Source organism: Oncorhynchus nerka, linkage group LG2, assembly GCF_034236695.1.
Source record: "Oncorhynchus nerka isolate Pitt River linkage group LG2, Oner_Uvic_2.0, whole genome shotgun sequence".
Lineage (NCBI taxonomy): Eukaryota > Metazoa > Chordata > Actinopteri > Salmoniformes > Salmonidae > Oncorhynchus > Oncorhynchus nerka.
Genome location: NC_088397.1, coordinates 95,605,923 through 95,633,099, shown reverse-complemented (window position 1 = coordinate 95,633,099; position 27,177 = coordinate 95,605,923). Strand labels below are relative to the sequence as shown.

The 27,177-nt window shown below is 42.3% G+C and overlaps 2 protein-coding genes across 2 annotated transcripts in view; both read left to right on the top strand.

Annotated features, from left to right (window-relative positions):
* Positions 1 to 8,721: 8,721 nt before the first annotated feature.
* Positions 8,722 to 14,662, top strand: hrh1 (histamine receptor H1). The gene is made up of 4 exons (XM_029656734.2): positions 8,722 to 8,873; positions 11,625 to 11,779; positions 12,382 to 12,476; positions 12,856 to 14,662. Exons 2-4 carry the CDS (start codon positions 11,733 to 11,735, stop codon positions 14,361 to 14,363), a joined length of 1,650 nt encoding a protein of 549 aa, XP_029512594.1. The 5' UTR covers positions 8,722 to 8,873; positions 11,625 to 11,732; the 3' UTR covers positions 14,364 to 14,662.
* A 1,054-nt stretch (positions 14,663 to 15,716) lies between these two features.
* The window catches only part of atg7 (ATG7 autophagy related 7 homolog (S. cerevisiae)), a 166,995-nt gene continuing 155,534 nt past the window's right edge, over positions 15,717 to 27,177 (top strand). Inside the window, exons 1-6 of the mRNA XM_065022002.1 lie at positions 15,717 to 16,591; positions 17,441 to 17,645; positions 18,074 to 18,128; positions 21,093 to 21,210; positions 21,472 to 21,549; positions 21,802 to 21,918. Coding sequence (XP_064878074.1) covers positions 17,480 to 17,645; positions 18,074 to 18,128; positions 21,093 to 21,210; positions 21,472 to 21,549; positions 21,802 to 21,918 — 534 coding nt within the window. The 5' untranslated portion in view covers positions 15,717 to 16,591; positions 17,441 to 17,479. The remainder of the gene's footprint in view (positions 16,592 to 17,440; positions 17,646 to 18,073; positions 18,129 to 21,092; positions 21,211 to 21,471; positions 21,550 to 21,801; positions 21,919 to 27,177) is intronic.

The following is a 27,177-nucleotide window of genomic DNA, read 5'->3' as shown; positions in this document are numbered from 1 at the left end:
AATTAGAAAAAAAGGACAGAGGAGAGAGGGAGAAGGGTTACCCTTATCATCTCAGGGATTCGATCTAATAACCTTTCCGTTACTGGCCCAATGTTCTAACCACTAGGCTACCTGCCACCTCTACACTCTAACCACTAGGCTACCTGCCACCTCTACACTCTAACCACTATGCAACCTGCCACCTCTACACTCTAACCACTAGGCTACCTGCCACCTCTACACTCTAACCACTAGGCTACCCTGCCACCTCTACACTCTAACCACTAGGCTACCCTGCCACCTCTACACTCTAACCACTAGGCTACCTGCCACCTCTACACTCTAACCACTAGACTACCCTGCCACCTCTACACTCTAACCACTAGGCTACCTGCCACCTCTACACTCTAACCACTAGGCTACCCTGCCACCTCTACACTCTAACCACTAGGCTACCTGCCACCTCTACACTCTAACCACTAGGCAACCTGCCACCTCTACACTCTAACCACTAGGCTACCTGCCACCTCTACACTCTAACCACTAGGCAACCTGCCACCCCTTCCCAATTCCCCAGTTAATTGGGAAGTCATTAAAAATAAATTGTCATTTTAATTGTCATTAAAAATAATTAAAAATGTTCTTCCTGAATTGACTCTTTAGACCAGAGCCCTATGGGCCAAAAGTCGTGCACTTAATAGGGAATACACACACTGCAATTTGGGACGGAACCCTAACGTATCTGGGTGCAGTGGAACAGATTTACCAGCAGGTGGCACCACTGACCTTTTAATACAGTCAACTGACCACAGGCTGAGAAGACTGAAATATCTGCAGTTCTGTCCCCCATTCACTTATCATGCATATCAACAAACAATGAGATTACGTTGAATTACAGATGACTGATTGGGAGTGTTTGTTATCAGATTTAACATTACATGGGGGTTGCATATCAAATGGAACCCTAGTACCTATAGTGGAACACTATGAGTCCTGGTCTGAAGGAGTGCACTATGTAGGGAATAGGGTGCCAATTGGAACACACACCTGGTTTTGGGCACCTCTCAGTCAAGAACAGGTGTAAACTGGCATTAACATCAAGGCCAGCAAGAATAGTTGGCAGCGCCAAGAACAAATATTGTACAGCATTTGTAAATACAATCCTTGTACTGTTATTATAAATACTAACATTGTACTGTATTTGTAAATACTAACATTGTACTGTATTTGTAAATACACACATTGTACTGTATTTGTAAATACACACATTGTACCTCAAACCCAGTTCCATTTATAGCTGGGACACCAGGTGGGAACAATTAATGATCAAGTAGAACAGAAATCCATCAGTACTCCGGACCTCATAGGGTACGATTTGAATCTCCCTGGACTGGAAAATTAAAAGGTAACCTAGGAGGGCACTAAATATTAGGGTCCATTAAAGGGTAGGTTAGGAGGGAACTAAATATTAGGGTCCATTAAAGGGTAGGTTAGGAGGGCACTAAATATTAGGGTCCATTAAAGGGTAGGTTAGGAGGGCACTAAATATTAGGGTCCATTAAAGGGTAGGTTAGGAGGGCACTAAATATTAGGGTCCATTAAAGGGTAGGTTAGGAGGGCACTAAATATTAGGGTCCATTAAAGGGTAGGTTAGGAGGGCACTAAATATTAGGGTCCATTAAAGGGTAGGTTAGGAGGGCACTAAATATTAGGGTCCATTAAAGGGTAGGTTAGGAGGGCACTAAATATTAGGGTCCATTAAAGGGTAGGTTAGGAGGGCACTAAATATTAGGGTCCATTAAAGGGTAGGCTAGGAGGGAACTAAATATTAGGGTCCATTAAAGGGTAGGTTAGGAGGCTACTAAATATTAGGGTCCATTAAAGGGTAGGTTAGGAGGCTACTAAATATTAGGGTCCATTAAAGGGTAGGTTAGGAGGCTACTAAATATTAGGGTCCATTAAAGGGTAGGTTAGGAGGCTACTAAATATTAGGGTCCATTAAAGGGTAGGTTAGGAGGCTACTAAATATTAGGGTCCATTAAAGGGTAGGTTAGGAGGCTACTAAATATTAGGGTCCATTAAAGGGTAGGTTAGGAGGCTACTAAATATTAGGGTCCAGCGGGCCTAAAAACCATAACACTCTTCTATGATATATACATTGATCAAGTGTTTCAATTCCACCAACGAAACTAGATCATCACATTTTAAAATGTTCAGGAGAGAATTCCAGGACCACGTTGCTTAGTAACTAAAACCATGACCTGTTGTAATGTTTGGTACTGTTAGAAGCAAATTAGAATGGGACTGTAATTGATATTTATTTACTGACATGACTAAAAAAGAAAAGAGATAAAATGGCATTTTACCCAATAAGGCCTTATAAATCAGTGTATACCAGTGTTTAAACCTACGCAAGGTCAATGACGATCAGCCAACAGCGCTGTAGAGATCAGAATGATGTGTTAGACGTTTCTGATTTGTAATGAACCTGAGGGCTGCATGATACACTGAATCAAGTGCTCTCAGGGTCGTGGCTGAGGCCTGCATATATATAACATCACTAAAATCTAAAACCGCCAGTAATGTACATCATACCAGCTCCTTCCTGGCCTCCAGAGAACAACAAGCCTGATGCCAGTAATGTACATCGTACCAGCTCCTTCCTGGCCTCCAGAGAAAAACAAGCCTGATGCCAGTAATGTACATCGTACCAGCTCCTTCCTGGCCTCCAGAGAAAAACAAGCCTGATGCCAGTAATGTACATCATACCAGCTCCTTCCTGGCCTCCAGAGAAAAACAAGCCTTATGCCGGTAATAAAAACCTATTCTCAGCTTGAGCTTCCTTATCAAGTTCTCTACATGCACAGTGAAGCTCAGCTTATCATCAACCCACACACCCAAATATTTGTACACTTTAACTTGCTCTATAGTATGTCCAGCCAATGTAGCAATGACATGATTTGTAACAGGCCTGGCATTTGAAAACACCATGCATTTAGTTTTACCCCAATTTAGAATCAGCTTTAAATCAACAACAGATTTGACCAGTAATTCCACAACATTTTAACCTTTGCACTAACACAGCATGGTCCACGGTGTCAAAAGCCTTCGACAAATCAATAAAATCAGACACACAATGTAACTTCTTATCAAGAGCACAGTGGACGTCATTTAAAACCTTCAATGTTGCTGAAACAGTGCTGTGGCCAGACCTAAAACCTGATTGCATTCCATCTAAGATGTTCTTTTCTTGGAGGTAAACCTTTAGCTGCCTACTAACTAAGGACTCCAGTACCTTTGACAGTACAGACTATTTTGATATGGGTAGCGAAGGTAGCGAAGGATCTCCACCTTTCAGGAGAGGCAGTTCAAAAGCAGATTTCCATAACTTGGGGATTTCCTTTACATCAAGCGTGAGGTTAAAAATAAATGTTAAAGGGGGAGCAATGATGTCTGCAGCTAGATGTAGGAGACGGGGGTCGAGTTCATCAGGGCCAGGGGATTTAAAAAATTAAAAAATATTTCAGGGCTTTACACACTTCTGAAACAGAGAAGGATGAAAAGGAGAACCTGGTGAAGGAGAGCACAGGGGTGTCAGGATGAAGAGGAGAACCTGGTGAAGGAGAGCACAGGGGTGTCAGGATTAAAGGAGAACCTGGTGAAGGAGAGCACAGGGGTGTCAGGATGAGAAGGAGAACCTGGTGAAGGAGAGCACAGGGGTGTCAGGATTAAAGGAGAACCTGGTGAAGGAGAGCACAGAGGTGTCAGGATGAAGAGGAGAACCTAGTGAAGGAGAGCACAGGGGTGTCAGGATTAAAGGAGAACCTGGTGAAGGAGAGCACAGGGGTGTCAGGATTAAAGGAGAACCTGGTGAAGGAGAGCACAGGGGTGTCAGGATGAAGAGGAGAACCTGGTGAAGGAGAGCACAGGGGTGTCAGGATTAAAGGAGAACCTGGTGAAGGAGAGCACAGAGGTGTCAGGTAAAGTTACACACTTCTGAAACAGAGAAGGATGAAAGGGAGAACCTGGTGAAGGAGAGCACAGAGGTGTCAGGTAAAGTTACACACTTCTGAAACAGAGAAGGATGAAAGGGAGAACCTGGTGAAGGAGAGCACAGAGGTGTCAGGTACATTTATAGGGGGCTCAATTATACCTTCAACCTTTTCAAACTAACTAACTGCATCTAAAACATGCTGGTTCAAGGCTTTCAGAATGCTGGTTCAAGGCTTTCAGAATGCAGGTTCTCTCAGTTACTGTCTGTGTGTCGAACAACAATTGTTTAGGAAGCTGTGTATCTTTTTTTTGCACTCCAACCCCTTGGATGTATTATTTAAAGTAGATTTCAGGTAGTGGTCTGCTTTCAATTTACGGATCATAGCCACACCCATATTTCAAAGATGTTTAAAAGCCGTCCAATCATCTGCCGGACCAGTCCCTCTTGCATTAGCCCACATAGCATTTCGTTCCCTTGTGATTTTTGTAAGTTCCTTAGTAAACCAAGGGTTCTCTCTGCCCTTCATCCTGAATTTATTTAAAGGGGCCTATTGCATACATCCTGGAAAGCATTGTGGAAGTAAGAAAAGGCTAATTCATCATCAGGGATTCATTCCATTCTATTCCATTCAATACTAGATACATCATGTAAAAAACCTTGAATATCAAACCGCTTCCAGTTTCTTTTCGTAATAACACGTGGAGATTTCTTAGGAATTTGACCATCTCTCAAACAGGCAATAGCACAGTGATCACTTATGTCGTTTGCAAAAATACCAGAAACATTCAAACGATGGGGAGATAAGAGCATCTGCTAAATGACTCACTAACTGTAAGTCTCTCTGGGTAAGAGTCTGCTAAATGACTCACTAACTGTAAGTCTCTCTGGATAAGAGCATCTGCTAAATGACTCACTAACTGTAAGTCTCTCTGGATAAGAGAGTCAGATAAATGACTCACTAACTGTAAGTCTCTCTGGATAAGAGCATCTGCTAAATGACTCACTAACTGTAAGTCTCTCTGGGTAAGAGCATCTGCTAAACGACTCACTGACTGTAAGTCTCTCTGGATAAGAGAGTCAGATAAATGACTCACTAACTGTAAGTCTCTCTGGATAAGAGCATCTGCTAAATGACTCACTAACTGTAAGTCTCTCTGGGTAAGAGCATCTGCTAAATGACTCACTAACTGTAAGTCTCTCTAGATAAGAGAGTCAGATAAATGACTCACTAACTGTAAGTCTCTCTGGGTAAGAGCATCTGCTAAACGACTCACTGACTGTAAGTCTCTCTGGGTAAGAGCATCTGCTAAATGACTCACTAACTGTAAGTCTCTCTAGATAAGAGCATCTGCTAAATGACTCACTGACTGTAAGTCTCTCTGGATAAGAGAGTCAGATAAATGACTCACTAACTGTAAGTCTCTCTAGATAAGAGAGTCAGATAAATGACTCACTAACTGTAAGTCTCTCTGGGTAAGAGCATCTGCTAAATGTAAGTCTCTGGATAAGAGTCTGCTAAATGACTAACTGTAAGTCTCTCTGGATAAGAGAGTCAGATAAATGACTCACTAATAAATGACTCACTAACTGTAAGTCTCTATAGATAAGAGAGTCAGATAAATGACTCACTAACTGTAAGTCTCTCTGGATAAGAGTCTGCTAAATGACTCACTAACTGTAAGTCTCTCTGGATAAGAGCATCTGCTAAATGACTCACTAACTGTAAGTCTCTCTGGATAAGAGTCTGCTAAATGACTCACTAACTGTAAGTCTCTCTGGATAAGAGAGTCAGATAAATGACTCACTAACTGTAAGTCTCTCTGGATAAGAGCATCTGCTAAATGACTCACTGACTGTAAGTCTCTCTGGATAAGAGAGTCAGATAAATGACTCACTAACTGTAAGTCTCTCTGGATAAGAGCATCTGCTAAACGACTCACTAACTGTAAGTCTCTCTGGATAAGAGAGTCAGATAAATGACTCACTAACTGTAATAAATGACTCACTAACTGTAAGTCTCTCTAGATAAGAGAGTCAGATAAATGACTCACTAACTGTAAGTCTCTCTGGATAAGAGAGTCAGATAAATGACTCACTAACTGTAAGTCTCTCTAGATAAGAGCATCTGCTAAATGACTCACTAACTGTAAGTCTCTCTGGGTAAGAACATCTGCTAAATGACCCACGTGTAAAATGTATAGACACTGGTGGCATTTATTAGTTATTGACACAAGGTGGAAAGCAATTGAGAAACATAGTTTGAAAGAATGGCTATGATATTTAACATTTTTTTCCAATGAGAGGGGGTGGGGGGGGGAGTGTTGGCCTCTGTTTAAGATACAGTATAATACAGTGAGATACAGTACAATACAGTGAGATACAGTATAATACAGTGAGATACAGTACAATACAGTGAGATACAGTATAATACAGTGAGATACAGTATAATACAGTGAGATACAGTGAGATACAGTATAATACAGTGAGATACAGTGAGATACAGTACAATACAGTGAGATACAGTATAATACAGTGAGATACAGTATAATACAGTGAGATACAGTATAATACAGTGAGATACAGTATAATACAGTGAGATACAGTATAATACAGTGAGATACAGTGAGATACAGTATAATACAGTGAGATACAGTATAATACAGTGAGATACAGTGAGATACAGTATAATACAGTGAGATACAGTGAGATACAGTATACTACAGTGAGATACAGTATAATACAGTGAGATTGTGAGATACAGTACAATACAGTGAGATAAGGTACAATACAGTGAGATACAGTATAATACAGTGAGATACAGTGAGATACATACAGTGAATACAGTGAGATACAGTACAGATACAGTATAATACAGTGAGATACAGTATAATACAGTGAGATACAGTGAGATACAGTACAATACAGTGAGATACAGTGAGATACAGTATAATACAGTGAGATACAGTATAATACAGTGAGATACAGTATAATACAGTGAGATACAGTGAGATACAGTATAATACAGTGAGATACAGTGAGATATACAGTGAGATACAGTATAATATGAGATACAGTATAATACAGTATAATACAGTGAGATACAGTACAATACAGTGAGATACAGTATAATACAGTGAGATACAGTACAATACAGTGAGATACAGTATAATACAGTGAGATACAGTGAGATACAGTATAATACAGTGAGATACAGTGAGATACAGTATAATACAGTGAGATACAGTATAATACAGTGAGATACAGTATAATACAGTGAGATACAGTATAATACAGTGAGATACAGTGAGATACAGTATAATACAGTGAGATACAGTGAGATACAGTATAATACAGTGAGATACAGTGAGATACAGTATAATACAGTGAGATACAGTATAATACAGTGAGATACAGTATAATACAGTGAGATACAGTATAATACAGTGAGATACAGTGAGATACAGTATAATACAGTGAGATACAGTGAGATACAGTATAATACAGTGAGATACAGTATAATACAGTGAGATACAGTGAGATACAGTATAATACAGTGAGATACAGTATAATACAGTGAGATACAGTGAGATACAGTAGAATACAGTGAGATACAGTGAGATACAGTATAATACAGTAATACAGTGAGATACAGTGAGATACAGTATAATACAGTGAGATACAGATGAGATACAGTGAGATACAGTATAATACAGTGAGATACAGTGAGATACAGTGAGATACAGTATAATACAGTGAGATACAGTACAATACAGTGAGATACAGTATAATACAGTGAGATACAGTGAGATACAGTATAATACAGTGAGATACAGTATAATACAGTGAGATACAGTGAGATACAGTATAATACAGTGAGATACAGTGAGATACAGTATAATACAGTGAGATACAGTATAATACAGTGAGATACAGTGAGATACAGTGAGATACAGTGAGATACAGTATAATACAGTGAGATACAGTGAGATACAGTATAATACAGTGAGATACAGTATAATACAGTGAGATACAGTGAGATACAGTATAATACAGTGAGATACAGTATAATACAGTGAGATACAGTATAATACAGTGAGATACAGTATAATACAGTGAGATACAGTGAGATACAGTATAATACAGTGAGATACAGTGAGATACAGTGAGATACAGTATAATACAGTGAGATACAGTATAATACAGTGAGATACAGTATAATACAGTGAGATACAGTATAATACAGTGAGATACAGTATAATACAGTGAGATACAGTATAATACAGTGAGATACAGTACAATACAGTGAGATACAGTATAATACAGTGAGATACAGTATAATACAGTGAGATACAGTATAATACAGTGAGATACAGTGAGATACAGTATAATACAGTGAGATACAGTGAGATACAGTATAATACAGTGAGATACAGTATAATACAGTGATCCTCCGGATCCTCTGTCGCTTCCAGATTATGAAGTTAGTTCTGGTCCTGCTAAACCCAACAGTAGACTATAGACTGGTGTCCAGTTGTACGGTCCAAGAGATATTATAACATGGACCTAACGTGTTTACAGAATGTTACGTTGTTCTGTCAGCGACTGTTGACGAAGAGGATATCTCCACAGAATCATCTAAGGCTGTGATTGTACTGTATTAATCCTCTTCGTAAACAGTCGCTGAAGCAATAATGTAATAAAACGTAAGTAGAGTGTAGACCTTGAATGCGCGCTGCTCTCCGAGTCTAGATAAAGAAGGTGGGTGGGTGACTGCGTGCGCGTCCGTCCGCAACGGGCAATGTTCTCTCACACTGCCTGGAGCTGCTGGGAACCTGAGTCAACCGTCCTATTTTACAAATCTAAAGGTTTCACATTTTATTCAAGATTTTCCAACTTTGAGGTGAGTAAAACATTATTTAAACATGTTTTTTTTTTAAAAAATATATATAGTTATTGCTGGTAATGTATGCCTATTTAACATTAAACACGACTCTCAACATGAAAGTAATACAAAATGAAAGAAAAAGTTCAAAGTTTGCGATACCTGTCAGTGGATCGTGCTGCTCTTTTGTGTATTCCACAGGCGGCATTTGAACAGTTTGGGATTCCTGGTAATAAATCATGAAAATTCACAACATGTAATTGCTTAGGATATAGGCTACTATCATGAGAATGATCGAATACCATTTTATTTCATGGTTTAAAAAAAATCATATTATACCCAGCTAACACACATTCTGAGAACAATATGTTTCCTAGAGCTTGGTGAGAGAGTGGTTGTCCTATGGTTATTTTGCATACCTTCCTACAACGTTCTGGGAACGGTGCAGAATAGTTGCTTGGCTTTGGTACATTTCTCAGCATATATTTAAGGAACTTTACAAAATAACGTTATTTTCTTGGCATTTCATTACTCTAACAGAACGTTTCCCATAAGTTCAAACAGGGTTAAGGTTTCCCCCCTAAAAAACGTGTTCATGGTTCTAGGAATGTTCTCCAACTGGTTTGACATTGAGATTGTTCTCAAAACGTTCAGAGAACGTTAAGAAACAACGTTCTCCTGTGGGAATTTCAATACTTCGGCATAATGATTCCACCAGGTTCCCTCATGGTTCTATTTAAAATAATGTTCTCAGTACGTTCAGAGAACGTTAAGAAACAACGTTCTCCTGTGGGAATTTCAATACTTCGGCATAATGATTCCACCAGGTTCCCTCATGGTTCTATTTAAAATAATGTTCTCAGTACGTTCAGAAAACGTTAAGAAACAACGTTCTCCTGTGGGAATTTCAATACTTCGGCATAATGATTCCACCAGGTTCCCTCATGGTTCTATTTAAAATAATGTTCTCAGTACGTTCAGAAAACGTTAGTAATGTTCAAGAAAACGTTTTAAGAGTGTTATTGATACACACATTCCGGTCTCAGCATCAACACACCTGTGTTCAGGTGGCCACAACCACTAATTGCCCACACCTGATCTCAATCTTATTGAGTGTTTGTTTCCTTTGAAATGGGGTCCGTTGGAATAGACTAAAATTAACAGCTTTGTAAAACAAAAAACAAAAATACATGTAATTCTAGCTCCATCCTAGTGGCGCAGTGGACAAATTCCATAGCTAGAGAATCGAAGATTATAGGTTCAAATCTCACTGACGCTGTGCCACAACAAAAAAGAAATGTGTACACATGATTAATGCCAAAACAAATACATTTATACGTGTCCTATCTTTCACCTAACCTAGCAGTGATATTAAAATCAGAATGTTAATAAAACCTCCAGGGAAACTTTCGGGGAACCACAGTAAAACGTTCTCAGAACCTCCCTGGAACCATAGTAAAACGTTCCCAGAACCTCCCTGGAACCATAGTAAAACGTTCCCAGAACCCCCCTGGAACCACAGTAAAACGTTCTCAGAACCCCCCTGGAACCACAGTAAAATGTTCTCAGAACCTCCCTGGAACCATAGTAAAAGGTTCTCAGAACCTCCCTGGAACCACAGTAAAATGTTCTCAGAACTCCCCTGGAACCATATTAAAACATTCTCAGAACCCCCCTGCAACCACAGTAAAATGTTCTCAGAACTCCCCTGCAACCATCTCAGTGCAAGAGGTGTTGCTACAGTCCCTGGTTCGAATCAAACCCTGTATTATAAGGTTCAGTGAGAGGTCATGTTGGTGCTAGGGTTGTATCCTGGTTGGAGATAGGGTTGCTTCCTGGTTGGTGATAGGGTTGCTTCCTTGTTGGAGCTAGGATTGCTTCCTGGTTGGAGCTAGGATTGCTTCCTGGTTGGAGCTAGGGTTGCTTCCTGGTTGGAGCTAGGGTTGCTTCCTGGTTGGAGCTAGGGTTGCTTCCTTGTTGGAGCTAGGGTTGCTTCCTGGTTGGAGCTAGGGTTGTTTCCTGGTTGGAGCTAGGGTTGCTTCCTGGTTGGAGCTAGGGTTGCTTCCTGGTTGGAGCTAGGGTTGCTTCCTGGTTGGAGCTAGGGTTGCTTCCTGGTTGGAGCTAGGGTTGTTTCCTGGTTGGAGCTAGGGTTGCTTCATGGTTGCAAGATTCTCGGAATCAGAGGGTAATAAGAAGGGAATATGGAATTCTCCAACCAGGATTTCTATAAAACCTGTTGCTGGTTGCATCCTAAATTGCAACCTATTTCCTATGTAGTGCACTGCTTTTGACCAGGTCTACCTAGGGAATTGGGTGCCATTTGGCAAACAGGCAGTGTCTGACCTTGAGAGATGTATTAAGTTAATAATCTGTTATTTATTTGAGTATTGACTCAGGGAGGATACAGCACTGGCTGATGGGGGTATTGACTCAGGGAGGATACAGCACTGGCTGATGGGGGTATTGACTCAGGGAGGATACAGCACTGGCTGATGGGGGTATTGACTCAGGGAGGATACAGCACTGGCTGATGGGGGTATTGACTCAGGGAGGATACAGTACTGGCTGATGGGGGTATTGACTCAGGGAGGATACAGTACTGGCTGATGGGGGTATTGACTCAGGGGGGATACAGCACTGGCTGATGGGGGTATTGACTCAGGGAGGATACAGCACTGGCTGATGGGGATATTGACTCAGGGAGGATACATGGATACAGATTGCTGTGATTACTCCTGATGTTTCCAACACTTCTGACATCATGTGAAGGGATCAAGAGAGGATGAAGAGGAGGATGGGTGACATGCACATCCTACAGATCACCGGTTCTTCACAAAAAGAATACTTAGATAAAGAAGTCATCTAGAGACGAGCACCATGATGGATTCTATTCAGTCTACGCCTGATGTCTTCACCACAGACAGGTAGTGCAGCCACCACTTTGTGTGTCTAATGAAATTCTACAAAACATTAAGGACACCTCTCACCCCTACATGGACTCTACAAGGTGTTGAAAGCGTTCCACAGGGATGCTGGTCCATGTTGACTCTACAAAATGTAAAGCGTTCCACAGGGATGCTGGCCCATGTTGACTGTAAATGTCTTCCACTGTGGGCCATTCTTGATACACATGGGAAACCGTTGAGCATGAAAAAAACCAGCAGCTTTGCAGTTCTTGACACAAACTGGTGCTCCTGGCACCTACTACTAATTCCCCGTTCAAAGGCACATAAATATTTTGCCTTGCCCATTCACCCTCTGAATGGCAAACATACACAATCCATGTCTCAATTGTCTCAAGGCTTAAAAATCCTTCTTTAACCAGGTCTCCTCCCCTTCATCTACACTGATTGAAGTGGATTTAACAGGTGACATCAGTAAGGGATCATAGTTTTCGACCTGGTCAGTCTGTCATGGAAAGAGCAGGTGTTCTTAATGGTTTCTGCAGTGTTTGTTGTCTTGGCTGTCAACACCATTAAACGTATTGCATTGGGAGCAATGGGAGTGTTTATCTTTTCTTCCACAGCATCTCGAGAGAACCATACCATGAGACCCAACAGTCACCATCCAACTCAACCATACCCGTCGAGCATCACTACAGCTTCCACAATACCCTACTAGGTGTGTGTGTGTGTTTGACTTAAATGTTTGTGTTGAGAAAGGCACCATTTGGTTCTAAGCTATAGACAATTAAGTAGCTCTATGCACTCATCTATCACTCCAGTGTTAATTAGCTAAATTGTAATTACTTCGCTACTATTGGACTATTTATTGCCTTACCTCCTCACGCCATTTGCACACACTTGTATATATACTTTTTCCTATTGTGTTATTGACTATATGTTTTGTTTTATTCCATGTGTAACTCTGTGTTGTTGTTTGTGTCACACTGCTTTGCTTTATCTTGGCCAGGTCACAGTTCTAAATGAGAACTTGTTCTCAACTGACCTACCTGGTTAAATAAAGGTGAAATAAAACAAATGTATCCTATCTACCCTAGGTGTCTTCCTGGGCTTCCTGTCCCTGCTCACCGTCGTCATGAACATCCTGGTACTCTACGCCGTGAAGAAGGAGCGGACCCTCCACACGGTGGGCAACCTCTACATCGTCAGCCTCTCCGTGGCGGATCTCATCGTCGGGGCCACCGTCATGCCCCTCAACCTGGTGTATCTGCTGGAGGACGAGTGGAGGTTGGGGAGGGTCGTCTGTCAGTTCTGGCTCATCATGGATTACGTAGCCAGCACAGCCTCCATCTTTAGTCTGTTTATACTATGTCTGGATCGGTATCGGTCCGTTCACGAGCCGCTGAGGTACCTGAAGTACCGAACCAGAAGGAGAGCTAGCGTTATGATCTCAGGGGCATGGTTGTTGTCTACGATGTGGATTATTCCTATTCTAGGGTGGAGGTCGTTTGCTACTGTCGACCTTAAACCGGAAATGGAAAATAAGTGTGACACCGATTTCCGGTTTGTCACGTGGTTTAAGGTTTTAACTTCCGTGTTTAACTTCCACCTTCCGTCTCTGTTGATGCTGTGGTTCTACTCACGCATCTACATGGCTGTGAGGAAACACTTCAGAGAGAGGGAAAAGATTATCAATCCTACAGACTCTACGGCGGGAAACCGTATCGGACACAAAGTCCAAACAGGAAATAGACCCTGCGAGTCTTCTAACGAGGAAAATAAGGGAAACGACTGTGACTTTGATCAGTACACTTTAGACCAGCTGTACAACTCAACAGATACGGCTGAAACCAACGCATCCAGGGAACCCAAGTCTGAGAAAGACGCTCACTCCAGTCATTCCCTGCTCAGAATGACAAAACGTCTGAGGAAGACTGTAAAGGGCAAAAGAAAGAGCGGCTCTTCGTCTTTTCTGGAGAAGAATTTGGACTCGGAGACCCCTTTGAACCTGTCAACGTTACCTCTCCGCTTCACACACACCGACGACAACAACGCGCAGGGACTGTACGTATCCGTGAGCGACACAGCCGCGCCGCTAAACTCTGCGGCTGGCGTTTACGAGATAACCCAGATAGCTGACGTGCAGAGATACACCACCATGTTGTACAATGATTTCACCCAGTCTCTGAATTCACCCCCGTCACCATGGGCCCATAATTCACCCCCGTCACCATGGCCACAGGAGGACTCGGAGCCCGATGATGGCGCTAACCCAGACGCTGCAGCCAACGCTGTGACCCTAAAGCAGACCTGGCAGAAGTTCTGTGCCCAGTCCAGGCAGCGTATGCAGAGCCTTCAGGTCCATAAGGAGCACAAAGCGGCCAAGCAGCTGGGCTGTATTATAGCTGGGTTCATGACGTGTTGGATCCCATACTTCATAGTCTTTATGGTCATGGCTTTCTGCCAAACCTGTGTACATCACGACCTACATATGTTCACGATATGGCTTGGGTATATAAACTCTACCTTGAACCCGTTCATATACCCCCTCTGCAATGAGAATTTCAAAAGGGTGTTCAAAAAGATTTTACACATTCATTTGTGATGAAAGGTTTTCTGAACAGTGTCTTGATTGGCAGGTAGCCCTTTAAGTTATGTTATCGATGCTGCTTTAAACTTCGGTGTGCTTGCATGTTTTGAGTAACTTCAATTTTGGTACCTTAACTGTGTATAGTTTTGTAAATATAATGCTTATTTATTGTAGGCCTAAATATTTCTGTATCAAACCCAAACATCATCCTTCTCACTCAACAAACTATGCATTCCAGTCTTCATGGAGTCTTGTCTGACTTTTTATTTTAGTCATTCGTGTCTGTAATTTCCAATAAAAGTGTCTGAACTGGGGTGGTTTGTTATGGATGAGTAACCTATGCAACTGTTATACTGTACTTCCCTTATCAAAAATATTTATACAAAACGACATCTCAAAGTGTTTCAGTGATTTGTCTTGATTTGAAGGGGGCGCCAGTGTAGACTAAACCTTACTGCTGTAACTCAGTGCTTACACGATATGTTTACATTCAATAATAAGCTTTTTAACATTTACTAAATACATTTACTCATAGCTCATTCTCTATGTAGACAAAATGTCAATATCTGTTAATAATGTGTTGGCCACATCCTGAGTTGAGGTCATGCAAAACCACCATAATTATTGTTATTTTCACTTTGGCCTGAATAATCTGGGTAAATACATTATTGGGGATTAAAAAGACCAAATATGGCCAAATATGTGAGTGAATAGCTGGACTACAGAGAATGACCTCCGAAAGGCTATACTGACAAAACATCCAGACATTTACAACGATTTTCTAGTGTATTGCAATCAGCTACTCCTCTCCGGTGGAACCAAAACACATGACTCACAAACTGTCCCAATTCACTTCCTAACAATTCACTTCCTAACCCTTCACGGTGAGCTGATCTGTAAGGTGTTGGCTATTTGGTGGAAGCTCCACTACTACACTGTTTATACCTATCTACTGTTCAGAACCGTAAACAAGGGTTAGGGACAATAAGCTAGAGACAGGTCAGGGGCCCCTACTGATGTCCATTGGCCCTTGTCCATCTATGCACATAAGTGGTGGCATGAAATTGGACGAGAGAAATACTGATGCATCTACATTGTAGCTGGACCCAATGGAATACAGCTAGTTTATTTTTTACATGTCACAGTGAAGTGAATACTCTATTGCTGAGGATCATTGGGAAACGATTAGAAGCTAAAGTGGGCTGTGGCAAGTTGGGTTGGTGCTGCATGGAAAAACTGCCTGGTGCAGTACCAGCCTAGCCTGGTTGGTTTAACTCAACCAATTAAATAACCAATGAAGTTGAGTGCATGGAATGTGGCTCAACACGAAAATCCTCATTTGACATGCCTTCTAGAGCATGCTTTTCCCTACAGAAGACACATGCGACTATGTCCCCTTCTTTTTGGCCTGTTTGAAGGACTATCCGTCAACTTACTTCCTTGTGCTTTTTTGTTTGTTCATTAATTAGTTAGATAGTTGGGTTGTTATTAACTCGGCATTATTGCTAACTAGCAAAAAAAACAAACATTGATAGTTTTATTGGCTCATCCGGGCAGCAGAGTAGTAACGTCGAGATGAGGAGTGGAGCCTACAAGTTTCTGTCCGTTTTTTCTTGTCTCATTGTTTGCGGTTTCATGTTCATGTTTTGGTTTTTCGTTTTTTACTCCATGGTACTTGCGCCATAATTTACAACTGGAATTTATTATTATCTTTTTTAGTTAGCTAGTTTTTTTTTAGCACAGACAGCTAGCTAAATGCGCTAACGTTAAGATTTACCAAGTCGACATTGGCCCCCCCACAAAGCAACCTACACTGACAAGTTGTAGCCAGTAAAAAGATTGAGTCCGAATTTACTTGGCTACATAACAATCAACAGAAAGAGACAAATGTAGCAACTGAACGGCTAATGTGTGTATTTGGGTTAGCGAACGGCTAACCATCTAGCTAGCTAACGGCTAAGTGGGTTATTTGGGTTAGCGAACGGCTAACCATCTAGTTAGCTAAGGGCTAACTGGTGTATTTGGGATAGCGAACGGCTAACTAACAGCTAACCATCTAGTTAGCTAACGTCTAACTGATGTATTTGGGTTAGCTAACGGCTAACTGGTGTATTTGGGTTAACGAACGGCTAACCAGCTAGTTAGCGAACGGCTACATAGCAACATCATTGTGCGCATACCCATAGTGCATTGCGGCAACGACAGATCACATGATCTGAATAAGGAAGCGAGGTGTATTTGGGGTAAGTGTATCACGGGTAAAACAAATCAAATGTAAACGCACTTCTCCCAGTGTTCAACAGCTGTATGTAGCTAAATCACATACCCTTTGGCTCAGTTAAACCTGTCGTGTTTATGTGCATGACAGGAGCCTTGTAATCGACTCCACCGTGGAAGGTGGAACAGCGTGACTACTCTAGTACTGTAGTTAGTTAGCTAGCTAGCTGTTGTCATGTAGACTAGCCATGCAGGAAACCACAGCTGGCTGCTGTAATCGTGTTATTGCAACATAAGATATAATACAATCAGATAATTCATATCTCCCAGGCAGCTGAGTATACAAACTGCCAGATCTCGTGTGTGTGTGTGTGTGTGTGTGTGTGTGTGTGTGTGTGTGTGTGTGTGTGTGTGTGTGTGTGTGTGTGTGTGTGTGTGTGTGTGGAGAATAGACGTATAAGTTGTGAATTGAATACTGTTGCCACATGACAGTTAGCTAGCTAGGAACAACTCCCTAACAACACTGCTGAAAGGCTCCTTTTGTCACTCTGCCAGCACACCCAGAGTCACACAACAATGCATCATTTAACATGTTTATACACTCCCAACATCTCCAATAAATAACAGTTGGAAAACTTTTGTAGGAGATGACCCATATGGAGTCCAGTTGTTAATCGATGTGCTAAAAATCATGTAAAGTAGCAATATCAGTTCCTTAAATTGTTTCCTGTCATGAACAATTGGACTTCTCTCTGCTTGCTTTCTTTCTTTCCCTTTTCCTCTTATTTTAAATTCTCCTCTTCTCCAATCATCTCTCGTCCCCCCCCCCCTCATCTCTTATACCCCCCACCCCCTCTCTCATGTCTTTTATATAGATTGTATCTGAGCATCAAGGAACAGGATCTGTGATAGAGATGGCTTCTGTGCCCGTAGACAAAGACAGTGCAGATCAAAAGCTGCAGTTTGCTCCCTTCTCCAGTGCCTTAGAGGCAGGCTTCTGGCACCAGCTCACTCAGAAGAAACTCAACGATTACCGACTGGATGAAAGCCCCAAGAATATCAAAGGCTACTACTACAATGGTGCGTAATGAAACAATGAGGAACATTCTTGGAGCTTTGGGTGACTTGTCTCTCTTGACTTGGTTCTTCAATGTTGACAGCTGTCACATGTAAAATGGAGAGAGATATACATAGGCTAGCCTAATATTATATATTTTCATACTAGTAAGAAATAATTGCAAAAGAATATCCAAGCGTACATACTACTACAATGGTGACTTTATACCTATAGGCTACCTATACAATGACATTTTATATCTATAGGCTACCTATACAATGACATTTTATAGGCCTAACAAACCTGGGTTTATGTGACTGTCTTGACTTAGTTCAGTCATGTTCAATCACAAGTCAAATGGACACTACTTGTGAGGCACAATTGTGTGGGTTTGCAAAAAGTATAGTTTTTGATACCTGTGACTGATCTGTGTCTATTGTCATTGAACTAGGCGATCCGGTCGGCCTCCCCACTCGCCTGACTTTGGAGTTTAGTGCATTTGAGGCGTAAGTATTAGAGCTACACTCTTAGAAAAGGGTTCTTTGGCTGTCCCAATAGGATAACCCTTTTTAGTTCCACACAGAACCCTTTTTAGTTCCACACAGAACCCTTTTTAGTTCCAGACAGAACCCTTTTTAGTTCCAGACAGAACCCTTTTTAGTTCCACACAGAACCCTTTTTAGTTCCAGACAGAACCCTTTTTAGTTCCAGACAGAACCCTTTTTAGTTCCAGACAGAACCCTTTTTAGTTCCAAACAGAACCCTTTTTAGTTCCAGACAGAACCCTTTTTAGTTTTATTTTTTATTTATTTCACCTTTATTTAACCAGGTAGGCTAGTTGAGAACAAGTTCTCATTTGCAACTGCGACCTGGACCAAGATAAAGCATAGCAGTGTGAACAGACAACACAGAGTTACACATGGAGTAAACAATTAACAAGTCAATAACACAGTAGAAAAAAAAATGGGCAGTCTATATACAATGTGTGCAAAAGGCATGAGGAGGTAGGCGAATAATACAATTTTGCAGATTAACACTGGGGTGATAAATGATCAGATGGTCATGTACAGGTAGAGATATTGGTGTGCAAAAGAGCAGAAAAGTAAATAAATAAATAAAAAAACAGTATGGGAATGAGGTAGGTGAAAATGGGTGGGCTATTTACCAATAGACTATGTACAGCTGCAGCGATCGGTTAGCTGCTCGGATAGCTGATGTTTGAAGTTGGTGAGGGAGATAAAAGTCTCCAACTTCAGCGATTTTTGCAGTTCGTTCCAGTCACAGGCAGCAGAGTACTGGAACGAAAGGCGGCCAAATGAGGTGTTTGCTTTAGGGATGATCAGTGAGATACACCTGCTGGAGCGTGTGCTACGGATGGGTGTTGCCATCGTGACCAGTGAACTGAGATAAGGCGGAGCTTTACCTAGCATGGACTTATAGATGACCTGGAGCCAGTGGGTCTGGCGACGAATATGTAGCGAGGGCCAGCCGACTAGAGCATACAAGTCGCAGTGGTGGGTGGTATAAGGTGCTTTGGTGACAAAACGGATGGCACTATGATAGACTGCATCCAGTTTGCTGAGTAGAGTGTTGGCAGAACCCTTTTTAGTTCCAGACAGAACCCTTTTTAGTTCCACACAGAACCCTTTTTAGTTCCACACAGAACCCTTTTTAGTTCCACACAGAACCCTTTTTAGTTTCACACAGAACCCTTTTTAGTTTCACACAGAACCCTTTTTAGTTTCACACAGAACCCTTTTTAGTTTCACACAGAACCCTTTTTAGTTCCAGACAGAACCCTTTTTAGTTCCAGACAGAACCCTTTGTAGTTCCAGACAGAACCCTTTGTAGTTCCAGACAGAACCCTTTTTAGTTCCAGACAGAACCCTTTTTAGTTCCAGACAGAACCCTTTGTAGTTCCAGACAGAACCCTTTGTAGTTCCAGACAGAACCCTTTGTAGTTCCAGACAGAACCCGTTGTAGTTCCAGACAGAACCCGTTGTAGTTCCAGACAGAACCCTTTGCAGTTCCAGACAGAACCCTTTGCAGTTCCAGACAGAACCCTTTGTAGTTCCAGACCTTTGTAGTTCCAGACCTTTGTAGTTCCAGACCTTTGTAGTTCCAGACCTTTGTAGTTCCAGACAGAACCCTTTGCAGTTCCAGACAGAACCCTTTGTAGTTCCAGACCTTTGTAGTTCCAGACCTTTGTAGTTCCAGACCTTTGTAGTTCCAGACAGAACCCTTTGTGGTTCCAGACAGAACCCTTTGCGGTTCCAGACAGAACCCTTTGCGGTTCCAGACAGAACCCTTTGCGGTTCCAGACCTTTGTAGTTCCAGACCTTTGTAGTTCCAGACCTTTGTAGTTCCAGACAGAACCTTTTGCAGTTCCAGACAGAACCCTTTGCAGTTCCAGACAGAACCCTTTTTAGTTCCACACAGAACCCTTTTTAGTTCCACACAGAACCCTTTTTAGTTCCACACAGAACCCTTTTTAGTTCCACACAGAACCCTTTTTAGTTCCACACAGAACCCTTTTTAGTTTCACACAGAACCCTTTTTAGTTTCACACAGAACCCTTTTTAGTTTCACACAGAACCCTTTTTAGTTTCACACAGAACCCTTTTTAGTTCCAGACAGAACCCTTTGTAGTTCCAGACAGAACCCTTTGTAGTTCCAGACAGAACCCTTTGTAGTTCCAGACAGAACCCTTTTTAGTTCCAGACAGAACCCTTTTTAGTTCCAGACAGAACCCTTTGTAGTTCCAGACAGAACCCTTTGTAGTTCCAGACAGAACCCTTTGTAGTTCCAGACAGAACCCGTTGTAGTTCCAGACAGAACCCGTTGTAGTTCCAGACAGAACCCTTTTTAGTTCCAGACAGAACCCTTTGCAGTTCCAGACAGAACCCTTTGTAGTTCCAGACCTTTGTAGTTCCAGACCTTTGTAGTTCCAGACAGAACCCTTTGCGGTTCCAGACAGAACCCTTTGCGGTTCCAGACAGAACCCTTTGCGGTTCCAGACAGAACCCTTTGCGGTTCCAGACCTTTGTAGTTCCAGACCTTTGTAGTTCCAGACAGAACCTTTTGCAGTTCCAGACAGAACCCTTTGCAGTTCCAGACAGAACCCTTTGCAGTTCCAGACAGAACCCTTTGTAGTTCCAGACAGAACCCTTTTTAGTTCCAGACAGAACCCTTTTTGGTTCCAGACAGAACCCTTTTTGGTTCCAGACAGAACCCTTTTTGGTTCCAGACAGAACCCTTTGCAATTCCAGACAGAACCCTTTGCAGTTCCAGACAGAACCCTTTGCAGTTCCACACAGAACCCTTTGTAGTTCCACACAGAACCCGTTTTGGTTTCCTCAGATTGTAGATATCTCTCCCTTTTGACTGGTACAGTCTTCTATATCTCTAGTGAGGGCTAACAAATGGGATATGGGATGTGTTCATCGTGTTGCTCCTGATCCATTGTGCAGGGATGGCCCCAGCCCAGCCCGCTGCTGTCCCGTCACAGGGACCCTGTACAACACCAACACACTAGAGGCCTTTAAGACCTCAGACAAAAAAGCACTGCTGGAACAACAGGCCACGGAGGTAAGGCCCATTGATAGACATGTAAACATATATCACATACGTAGAAATACACTACATCTGTCCATGGTGAGACCCAATTATCTATATCTAAACATATATTCTACCTACATATATTCTATCGCCCCTCAAGGAGCATAGGCCATTGACAGATATTCTTACTACATGAGGCCATCTTGTAATTGTGTTCAATATGTTAGCTTCTTATGCAGTATTGTTCAGGAAATATCATATGTTTTCAGTTCCCCTTCTTGTCCTTGCCAGATTTGGGATTCCATACAGTCCGGTGATGCTCTCAAGGACCCATCCCTCCTCTGCAAATTCCTTTTGCTGACTTATGCAGTGCGTAAAACACGTTTTTGTATAAGTTTATAATATAGTTTAATTACTTTTACACTTGGTTCTGCTCATTGCATTTAAGTGTTCTTTCTGTCTCTCTTTCTGTCTCTCTTTCTGTCTCTCTCTCTGTCTCTCTCTCTGTCTCTCTCTCCTTCGGTCTTTCTGTCTCTCTCTCTCTGTCTCTTTCGGTCTTTCTGTCTCTCTTTTTCTTTCTGTCTCCCTCTCTCTCTCTCTTTCTGTCTCTCTCTCTGCCAGGACCTGAAGAAGTACCACTTCTACTACTGGTTCTGTTTCCCAGCTCTCTGTTTCTCTGAGGGAATTAAGATCCTCAAGGAGCCGGCTACGTTAGATCAAGTCTTCTCTTCTAAACAGGTACCCACAGTTTATACATAGATTAGAGCATGTACATTGGACCACACTAAAGTAGGTTACTGAGTGTTGTGTTGTGGGTGTGTCTGAGTCAACCAGAGCATCACTAGAGTATGTGTGTTTGCGTGGGTGTGTGTGAACAGGATCTCTGCTTATCACCTGCCTCTTGACCCACAATAATCTGGAATGTTCTGGGGAGTCAACTTTACGACTGTAAAAGTCAAACATAGAATACAGACAGTAGGAGAATACAGACAGTAGGAGAATACAGACAGTAGGGGAATACAGACAGTAGGGGAATACAGACAGTAGGGGAATACAGACAGTAGGGGAATACAGACAGTAGGGGAATACAGACAGTAGGGGAATACAGACAGTAGGGGAATACAGAATACAATACAGACAGTAGGGGAATACAATACAGACAGTAGGGGAATACAGACAGTAGGGGAACACAGACAGTAGGGGAATACAGACAGTAGGGGAATACAGACAGTAGGGGAATAAAATACAGTAGGGGAATAAAATACAGTAGGAGAACACAGACAGTAGAATAACACAGACAGTAGGGGAATACAAGACAGTAGGGGAACACAGACAGTAGGGGAACACAGACAGTAGGGGAACACAGACAGTAGGGGAACACAGACAGTAGGGGAACACAGACAGTAGGGGAACACAGACAGTAGGGGAACACAATACAGACAGTAGGGGAACACAATACAGACAGTAGGGGAACACAGACAGTAGGGGAACACAGACAGTAGGGGAACACAGACAGTAGGGGAACACAGACAGTAGGGAACACAATACAGACAGTAGGGGAACACAATACAGACAGTAGGGGAACACAGACAGTTGGGGAACACAGACAGTTGGGGAACACAGACAGTTGGGGAACACAGACAGTAGGGGAACACAGACAGTAGGGGAACACAATACAGACAGTAGGGGAACACAATACAGACAGTAGGGGAACACAATACAGACAGTAGGGGAACACAATACAGACAGTAGGGGAACACAATACAGACAGTAGGGGAACACAATACAGACAGTAGGGGAACACAGACAGTAGGGGAACACAGACAGTAGGGAACACAGACAGTAGGGGAACACAGACAGTAGGAGAACACAACACAGACAGTAGGGGAACACAGACAGTAGGGGAACACAGACAGTAGGGGAACACAATACAGTAGGGGAACACAATACAGACAGTAGGGGAACACAGACAGTAGGGGAACACAGACAGTAGGGGAACACAGACAGTAGGGGAACACAGACAGTAGGGGAATACAGACAGTAGGGGAACACAATACCTTCACATCACTGATGCCTTCACCATCACTGTGCCTTCACATCACTGTGCCTTCACATCACTGTGCCTTCACATCACTGATGCCTTCACATCACTGATGCCTTCACATCACTGTGCCTTCACATCACTGATGCCTTCACATCACTGATGCCTTCACATCACTGTGCCTTCACCATCACTGTGCCTTCACATCACTGATGCCTTCACATCACTGATGCCTTCACCATCACTGTGCCTTCACATCACTGTGCCTTCACATCACTGTGCCTTCACATCACTGATGCCTTCACATCACTGTGCCTTCACATCACTGATGCCTTCACATCACTGTGCCTTCACATCACTGTGCCTTCACATATGCCTTCTGATGCCATCACTGTGCCTTCACCATCACTGTGCCTTCACATCACTGTGCCTTCACATCACTGTGCCTTCACCATCACTGTGCCTTCACATCACTGATACCTTCACATCACTGTGCCTTCACATCACTGATGCCTTCACCATCACTGTGCCTTCACCATCACTGTGCCTTCACATCACTGATACCTTCACATCACTGTGCCTTCACATCACTGATGCCTTCACCATCACTGTGCCTTCACCATCACTGTGCCTTCACATCACTGATGCCTTCACATCACTGTGCCTTCACATCACTGATGCCTTCACATCACTGTGCCTTCACATCACTGATGCCTTCACATCACTGATGCCTTCACATCACTGATGCCTTCACATCACTGTGCCTTCACATCACTGATGCCTTCACATCACTGTGCCTTCACATCACTGTGCCTTCACATCACTGATGCCTTCACATCACTGTGTGCCTTCACATTGTGCCTTCACATCATGATGCCTTCACATCACTGTGCCTTCACATCACTGATGCCTTCACATCACTGTGCCTTCACATCACTGTGCCTTCACATCACTGTGCCTTCACATCACTGTGCCTTCACATCACTGTGCCTTCACATCACTGATGCCGAAACCCATTAAATTGTTGGGAGGTTATACATGGAGTGTGTGACTTTATTGTGATAGTTGATAGTTTATTCTCCTTTATTGTGATAGTTGATAGTTTATTCTCCTTTATTGTGATAGTTGATAGTTTATTCCCTTTATTGTGATAGTTGATAGTTTATTCTCCTTTATTGTGATAGTTGATAGTTTATTCCCTTTATTGTGATAGTTGATAGTTTATTCCCTTTATTGTGATAGTTGATAGTTTATTCTCCTTTATTGTGATAGTTGATAGTTTATTCCCCTTTATTGTGATAGTTGATAGTTTATTCTCCTTTATTGTGATAGTTGATAGTTTATTCCCCTTTATTGTGATAGTTGATAGTTTATTCTCCTTTATTGTGATAGTTGATAGTTTATTCCCCTTTATTGTGATAGTTGATAGTTTATTCCCCTTTATTGTGATAGTTGATAGTTTATTCTCCTTTATTGTGATAGTTGATAGTTTATTCCCCTTTATTGTGATAGTTGATAGTTTATTCTCCGTTATTATGATAGTTGATAGTTTATTCTCCGTTATTATGATAGTTGATAGTTTATTCTCCTTTATTATGATAGTTGATAGTTTATTCCCCTTTATTGTGATAGTTGATAGTTTATTCTCCGTTATTGTGATAGTTGATAGTTTATTCTCCGTTATTATGATAGTTGATAGTTTATTCTCCTTTATTGTGATAGTTGATAGTTTATTCTGCTTTATTGTGATAGTTGATAGTTTATTCTCCGTTATTGTGATAGTTGATAGTTTATTCTCCGTTATTATGATAGTTGATAGTTTATTCTCCTTTATTATGATAGTTGATAGTTTATTCTCCGTTATTGTGATAGTTGATCGTTTATTCTCCGTTAGTCAGCGCCTCAACACAAACTATTATTCTGGGTGTGTTTTTTACTTCCCCGAACTTACCAGGTTTTCCCTAAATAAATAATAGGAAGGAATACGGGATTTATGGAAAACATAGGACTTTTTGGGAAAGTTACAGGAATCTTGCAATCCTAGGAAAGACTATACAGACAGTCTGGGGTGAAATGTAGGTTAGGTTGAGGTATGGATGTTGCGGTGACCGTATTACCTCCACACTGGCGGTCACAAGTCATGAAGGAAGTCAAATTCCACGTGACTGTTTAGTCACGATAATTAGGCTTCTCCAAGTTCTGATGCTGCTGATGATGGTCATTAGTAGCCTGCCAAACTTGCTGACTGTCTGGTAGTCGGCACTCTACTGTCCCTCTAGTCACTGCCTGGTACTCAGCACTCTACTGTCCCTCTAGTCACTGCCTGGTCCTCAGCACTCTACTGTCCCTCTAATCACTGCCTGGTACTCAGCACTCTATTGTCCCTCTAATCACTGCCTGGTACTCAGCACTCTATTGTCCCTCTAATCACTGCCTGGTACTCAGCACTCTATTGTCCCTCTAATCACTCTGACATCAATGCAAAATGTAATGGAACATCTAATCAAGCACTTCATGAGAGCTCATGTTGAGCAACGTTTCTATAGGCTATGAAATTGTGTGAGAAAACAGAGTGATGGCCTCTACTAAAAAGAGGAGTATCCCATCAGCTTTCTATAGGCTAGGCCTACTATATTTATTTCTCCACTTTCTTAATTTAAGCAGGGGTTATAATGTGAGGAAATAACCTAATAGTTTATTAACATTTGTTGTGTCAGCCACATTGCGTTTAAAAAAAATAATTAGTGGTTGTATTCATTTGGGATCTATCACATACCTACAACTGTCCCAGACTATGTTTGGATTATGTATTTCTCACACAGAATAGAATAGGTCAAATTTTGTACTATGGGGATAGTAGATTGACATAGGCTAGTGCTTTTTCTGTTCGTTAGGACTCCTCATCTTATTAGCTGACGAAAAGTAAATGTGGACAGTTCTTCCAATGTCTTCAACATGCACCTCGGAATTTGGATAAGTTGCGTCCCTGATGTGTCTTCAACATGCACCTCAACCCTGTCTCTCCCCTCCAGACCTCAGCCTATGGCAGTGTGTTGACCTATACCCTGACCTATACCCTGTCTCTCTCCTCCAGACCTCAGCCTATGACAGTGTGTTGACCTATACCCTGTCTCTCTCCTCCAGACCTCAGCCTATGGCAGTGTGTTGACCTATACCCTGACCTATACCCTGTCTCTCCCCTCCAGACCTCAGCCTATGACAGTGTGTTGACCTATACCCTGACCTATACCCTGACCTATACCCTGTCTCTCCCCTCCATACCTCAGCCTATGACAGTGTGTTGACCTATACCCTGTCTCTCTCCTCCAGACCTCAGCCTATGACAGTGTGTTGACCTATACCCTGACCTATACCCTGACCTATACCCTGTCTCTCTCCTCCAGACCTCAGCCTATGGCAGTGTGTTGACCTATACCCTGACCTATACCCTGACCTATACCCTGTCTCTCCCCTCCAGACCTCAGCTATACCCTGTCTCTCCCCTCCAGACCTCAGCCTATGGCAGTGTGTTGACCTATACCCTGACCTATACCCTGTCTCTCTCCTCCAGACCTCAGCCTATGACAGTGTGTTGACCTATACCCTGACCTATACCCTGTCTCTCTCCTCCAGACCTCAGCCTATGACAGTGTGTTGACCTATACCCTGACCTATACCCTGACCTATACCCTGTCTCTCCCCTCCAGACCTCAGCCTATGGCAGTGTGTTGACCTATACCCTGACCTATACCCTGTCTCTCTCCTCCAGACCTCAGCCTATGGCAGTGTGCTGACCTATACCCTGTCTCTCCCCTCCAGACCTCAGCCTATGGCAGTGTGTTGACCTATACCCTGACCTATACCCTGTCTCTCTCCTCCAGACCTCAGCCTATGACAGTGTGTTGACCTATACCCTGACCTATACCCTGTCTCTCTCCTCCAGACCTCAGCCTATG

Excerpts from the sequence above, each read along its gene's own strand:
- hrh1 (XM_029656734.2), top strand. The coding sequence starts at position 11,733 with ATGATGGATTCTATTCAGTCTACGCCTGATGTCTTCACCACAGACAG. Across the intron at positions 11,780-12,381 it reads GATGTCTTCACCACAGACAG|CATCTCGAGAGAACCATACC; the intron begins GTAGTGCAGCCA and ends TTTCTTCCACAG. Across the intron at positions 12,477-12,855 it reads CTTCCACAATACCCTACTAG|GTGTCTTCCTGGGCTTCCTG; the intron begins GTGTGTGTGTGT and ends TATCTACCCTAG.